This window comes from Mastigoproctus giganteus, chromosome 9 (genome assembly GCF_048544385.1).
Source record: "Mastigoproctus giganteus isolate SK-2022 chromosome 9, ASM4854438v1, whole genome shotgun sequence".
In the NCBI taxonomy this organism is placed as follows: domain Eukaryota; kingdom Metazoa; phylum Arthropoda; class Arachnida; order Uropygi; family Thelyphonidae; genus Mastigoproctus; species Mastigoproctus giganteus.
The window spans coordinates 47,891,261-47,897,618 of NC_143583.1; the positions used below are offsets into that span (position 1 = coordinate 47,891,261).

Genomic DNA, 6,358 nt, shown 5'->3' on the forward strand with positions numbered 1-6,358 from the left:
AGTTCCAGACATAGGACATGAGACAGCAGATCGCTGCTCATATAACTACATCGTCAAATATAATTAATTAATTAAACTTCTTACAGGAAATTAGTTTCTAAAATTGGGAAGGAAATAAATATGAGAATGAAAGGGTTGCTTCCGGATTATGAACAGACTCAGATTTTAATAATACTGACATTTTTTTTTTTGGATGGGATACATTATTTTAAAAATCAGAATGTATTAGTAAAAATAACTATAATTAAATATAAGAAAACATCCCGTTAGGGATAAATTGGAAAATTCTTAGATTTTTGTTTTAAACTGTATGCTTTGCGATTTGTTGTAGAACATGTATACTAACAAAACCATGAATTTAAAACGATGCAACAAGAAAGCACTGCCATAGAAACTTAAATTCACTTCGAACCTTTTAGATTACTTTGATTTGCTCATTAAAATACATATACTCATTAGTTAATGAAAAATAAATTAGCAATGATAAATAAATTATAAATAGCACAATAGTGAAATGAATTAAGTGAAAACAGTGGCAATTTACAGACTCTTTAAATTATTTATAATAGCAACTATAGTAATAAAAAGCACTAACTATGCATTTTTCTCAGCTTTAGGTAAACTTCGGACGATTTAAGACAGCGAGCTAGTGCATTCAAGATATTTAAGTTACCACACAAACGTAAATTTTTACAAATACCTGAGAGAGTGATCAATGAGTTGGGTCTTTACGATTGTTAACCTAACTGTAATTTAATTTTAGCCCAATTTCATTAAACGAAACATAATTGATGTCGAGACCTGTTGAATAGAATTGACTTCTCCATGAAACCATTCTATTGGAAGAGGCTCAATGCTTCTGACGTCATAAGTGAAAGTACTTTCAGCCAATCCCATTTCTAGACTAGCGTGTAGGCGCAGACGCTACCGCAACATTGGCTTACATTCGATACGTCTTACTTCCGTTTCGGAAGCAGTTACTTTCACGTGTTGTGACAGCGTGGGCCTGTTGCTTTATAAATACCCATTCAAATGATCAAGCTCTCAGACCCGTCAGCAATCGAGAATTACCCCTGTAATTGTCGCTCTACTGCCTTGCAGCCAAGCTCGTACGTAAAGCTACTTTCTGCTTCAAACGGCTTCTTAAACGAGTGACCGACTTCTCCTCAGCAGCAATGCCTTATCTAAAACTAAACACCTGTATCGTTGTCTCGCTCCTTGTTGTGGCCCTATTAGTTGCAGCAGGTCCCCAAAGGTCAGAGGCCCGTCCCGCTCTAGACGAGGTAGCCAACATGGCCGAGGCCCTTCGATATTTAGAACAATTGGACAAGTATTACTCTCAGGTTGCAAGACCAAGGTAAGGCACAATTTGCTGTTTTTTAATTTGAGGGAAATATACGTGCATATTTTTTCAATTAAATATTGATTGATAAAGTATTAAAGGCTTGTAAAGATATCTGCAAACATTAGTAAAACCAATTATTTATTGAATTGTAAATGTTTATTAAAACTAAGTTTCGTAACATTCATCTTTTTAAACATAGTCACGTGCTAAAGTGCTGATTTTTTTTTAATTATAACAAAACAAACTTATAAATCAATTTTTTTTTAATATACAGCGAGCTGGGAGATTTGGATGTAACTTTGGATTATCGGAAGGAGTGTTTACAATCTCGGAAGCGCATTTATTTTTAAAGCAAAACATACTGTATGCTCTAGTTTATAAAATTCATAATGTGCATTTTTATAGTGATTATATAAATTAAGACCAAAAAACTCAAGTTTAAAAAAAACCCAGATTTACTACTCTCGAAATAAATTAACATAAAATTATTTTATTTTATTTATTCTGATACTCTCACATATTTTTTATATTATGAAATGGTCGGTTACAAATACATACAATTTATATCGAGTTTAATTTAGAAGAATAATTTAGAAAAAAAAAGATCACACATAAGCAACGGTTTTTTAAGATTACATGAGAGTTTTTTAAGATTACATGGGATTACAAGATTACATGAGAGTTTTTTAAGATTACATGGGATTACAAGATTACATGAGAGTTTTTTAAGATTACATACTTATCTCTTTGTACATTAAATGGTTATTATAGTGCAATCGAAGGAGCTGTGTAATTATTGAGATTTAATAGGATGGATGCTTAGCATAGAAATAAATGTAAATTCAGCCCGAAGAGAAAATCACCAATTTTATGGAAATTTTCCTGATGAGCCGTAGCTCAAGGAACTGTATAGTTTTAGAATCTTTACAAATTGAATTTTTACAAGTTATAAAATATTTCCGTTACCAAAATATAGAGATATTTTGGTAACGGAAAATATTGAGATTGTCAAAGTTTCCTTTTATAATAAGCTAATGTTCTTTTGTAACAGAACAGAGTCATTAATGCTTTGTACTGTGGGATGATTTGTTCCCTCTCTCCTTTGAAGGAGGTAAGAAGGCCATTCGGAGAATGCTCTGAAATCGTTCCATTCGCCTTTCTTACGATATGGTTTTATCACTGGAGCTTTACTCATTTAGTTTCTGGAAGAATTCTTCAAAAATAAACCGAACTATAGGAACTCGTCCAGAGTTTGGAGAAATGCTTAAAATTCATATTTGTTTCATCTAATATCCTTCGTGGTATTTCATCTTCAGTGACTCAAGAATTCAATCATCTGGAAGTCCATTAATGAAGAAGTTATTTTTTTTAATTTCGCCGTAGAAATAAAACTAGTTGATTTTTCTATTATACATAAGAATGTGAAGATCATTTTCTTCAGCAAATTTATTGGAAATATTTGTAGAGCTACAATACAAAGATTTTTGCTTTCATAATTTAATCATGAAAATGCATTTCAACATGGTAACTTGATTATTTAAGAGATTGAAGAAAGAGCGCAAGTGTGTGTGTGATGAAATTGGACATTGATGCTAAATCGGAGTTCTTTGGAGTAACTGAACTGGGACGAGAAAATGACTTAATTATGTTTATTATTAATTTATTGAAGAAAAGCAAATCTCACACATTCGAAATCTTGTTTTTAAGACGTTTTGAAGTGGTCAAAGAGAAATATAAAAATGAATAAAAGAATCAAGACCTAGGCTGATTAAAACTTCCGCATAGTCGTCTAGATCGATTACAACATGCCATCTATCCATAATACACGTCAGTCTATGATAATTAAAACGTTCTTCATAATCATCCAGAATATGCCAAAAAATAATTAATTATCGCTTTAAATAAAATCTCAGACATCCGGGACTGGGGAAGAAAGGAGGAAAGTCTCTGAAATCTGAGAATAAAAATTATTGAATTAAAAATACATACGAGAATTAATTGATTGGAAGAGCATGTTCATCAAAAACGAGAGTTGCTTTACTTATATCTATATGCATATTTTAACTACACTTTCTTCTTTTTTTGATTCAGATGAGATGCTTGTTTTTATATCAAATGTATGGAAAATGAACAGCGCCTTCAGAAGACGCTCTTTGCATTGTAAATTTATATTATCGATCCTATACAACACATCGTCATAAAACTGTCTGTATTTCGTTTCCCATTCTGGTATACATAGTAAATTTTATTTGCTGTCATATACTGGGTTTAAATTTCACTAGATTATTCCAGTTTTCTGTGAATTAATCTGCCGAAGAACAGAGAGATGCCAAAAAGGAGAATTCTTGTTGTGCCCGTTCTATTCATCTTCTCCCTAATGTCGTCACAGCATTTCCCTCAGTGGCAGTATAATCCACGCCCCATTAAGATCCATTACATCCCAATGAGAACCGACATCATTTTTTTCATTAAATCAGCAACTAGATGGAAGCGCAGAATCACCCAATGTATTGTTCGCTGAGTTCGCTGTTACCATGGGTCATATAAACCTGCTATACGAACTGTTATCTTACAGAGGTCATCACGCCGGTAAAATGCACTACGTTCCCCACATTTATTTTAATGGGCTTCCAGGAAGATATAAAACGACTCCCAAAGTTTATGACATCGCCAAACAGTGATAGTTGATAGACACAGCCCAAAGACGCCCACAGAACAACTATAATTGCTAACGAATAGTATTCAAAGCATTAAACACCTCTGAAAATTACTCTGTTGTTTGCTGATAACGGGGAGATTCATTACATTCAGAGAAATGGAAATTAATTAGAGAGACTCATTGCTTTCAATACTTTTGCAAATAAGAAATTCAAATACAGCAATCAAAATAAAGTTGAATATATATAATTATTTTTTCGTTGTCTTTCAAAATGTTTAAAAGATATTTTTTGGAAAAACAAAACTAATTAATTGAATAAGTTCTGTTTAACACGTTATTAATTTAAATGAATATTGTTAAATAGTCATTGTTCTCTTATAAATGGAGAAAAATCAAATATACAATATTGAAATACAGTTAAGTTAAATTATTCTATATAATGTGAAACTTATAAAATTATTAGTAAACATGCCTTTATGCCATTTTTATTTATTTAGGTTTGGACGAAGCGTTAGAAATTGGGTCAGCAGGACTTCATCAGTAAGTATTTTGGAAGTACATTTTAAGCTGACTTAAACTGCTTGTATTTTTCCATTCTTTGTATTTCATCGGCAAACATAACGAAGCCTCCGGTTATTATCAAGATGATAATAACCGGGATATCAACGCTAATTAATAACGGAATATTAATTAGCTTTGATATCAGGGGAACTGCCTTCATGCTTAGCACAGTTGGTATAATCTCTGTCCTCCCCCACACCGGGTGAAAAATACTGGAAAAGTCCTCTCCACACCGGGTAGAAAAGTTCAAATCTCGTAGATGATAAGAGGAAATTTTATTGGTCTTTTTCGCAATATGGCTGAGTTAGTCAGTCTGTGGGGAGCGTAGCTCGGTTTTTTCTCCAGGAAACTCGGACTTTTCGTACATCAAAAAAGTAAATCGACCGCAAAACACGCCCAATTTACAGACATATTATATACGTCGCAATATTGCCTAAGTTACTGATGCTCTTAAAACCCTACAGCAGCCAACCAACCAACCACGGGTTCTGAAGCCTTTGATGATTATCTCGAGCCTTCATATTTACTGAAGTTTCCTTGAGCAAGGCTATTAACATTGCATTGCTGAATCCAAAACGCTACATTCGACATTGGAAATATAAGAAGACAGCAGATAGATTACATGAATGAAAACTTTTATACTGTTTATTTGCCCCCCTCCCAAAAAAACAAAACCAAAATAGCCAATATCTTAAAAACGATACTAAATAAAGCAGTATACCTTGCGAACTGAACAGGTACGCAATTTCATTTCTATATCCATATAGCAAACAAAATTGTGCAGCTGTTCAGTAATTGAAGTGTATTTTCAAATTGGACTGTAGAGTCAGAAAAATGGACTATTAATCAATAATTTTTGAAGGAGATTTTAAGGACACAAAATGATCATTACTACAATAACAGAAGTCCACGATTTTCTTTGGTGTCTTATAAACGCCACTAACGTCAAAAGAAGTTCACTTTTGAAAAAGCGAACTTAGACCACAAGTTTTAATCTGATTTCGCTGTTTTCTTCAGTGGAGGCTTCGTGCTCAGACACCAATAAATACAAAACTATTCCCGAGGTGCGATAAAACCAAATTGGGGTGAAAGATCAGCGAGTAATATTTTGAAACTTTCAAATCCGAACATCTTTTGAAGCTAGCTCAGAATAAAATAAGCCAATACCTTCTGTGTTTTGTCTTGTATATCTATTATCAAGCGTTTTAATTAACAGCAATCTTTAATTATTGAATAAAATAGATTTATTCTGTTATTTGTATTTTTTCAGCTAATTGCTCCAGAAAAACTGGATGAATCCAGCGAAAGCAGGTAAAGACAGGTTCCTATTATGCCAATATACAGATGTGTTTCGATCTCTTTCTTCTTTCGTAATGTGGAAAATTATCACCGGAAAACGTGTGCGCGTGCAGTGGCGAAGCTTCATCTCTAGAAATTCTGTAGTTCATTCTGCCTTGTAGAAATAAAGTCACTCAATATCTCCATTGCTATTTTCATTTCACAGTCGAATACTGCTACTTACAGTACTCTTAAAACATTTAGCAGAACTGGCCAAAAATAAAGTAACCGCAAATAGCCTTAGTTTGATATTATGATTAATGAACACTATGTTTTATCTTAGAATATGTTCTAAGTGTGAGAGCCTCCATATTTAATTCGGTTGCTCTTGTCTTAAAGGTTCTCAAAATATCTTAACAACAGCATATTCACACTCAATGAGATATCTCCAGCCATCTTTCTCGAGACTTTGTTCTTGGTAATATAATTAATCAATACGTTATTTTCAAGTCAAA

At 33.0% G+C, this 6,358-nt stretch overlaps 1 protein-coding gene across 1 annotated transcript; it reads left to right on the forward strand.

The window, feature by feature from the left end:
• The first annotated feature begins 1,060 nt into the window (after window positions 1–1,060).
• NPF (neuropeptide F) lies at window positions 1,061–6,049 on the forward strand. Its single transcript, XM_090381488.1, has 3 exons — window positions 1,061–1,357; window positions 4,502–4,544; window positions 5,836–6,049. The coding sequence occupies exons 1-3, from the start codon at window positions 1,176–1,178 to the stop codon at window positions 5,878–5,880; spliced, it is 270 nt and encodes an 89-aa protein (XP_090237614.1). The 5' UTR covers window positions 1,061–1,175; the 3' UTR covers window positions 5,881–6,049.
• Window positions 6,050–6,358: the final 309 nt, after the last annotated feature.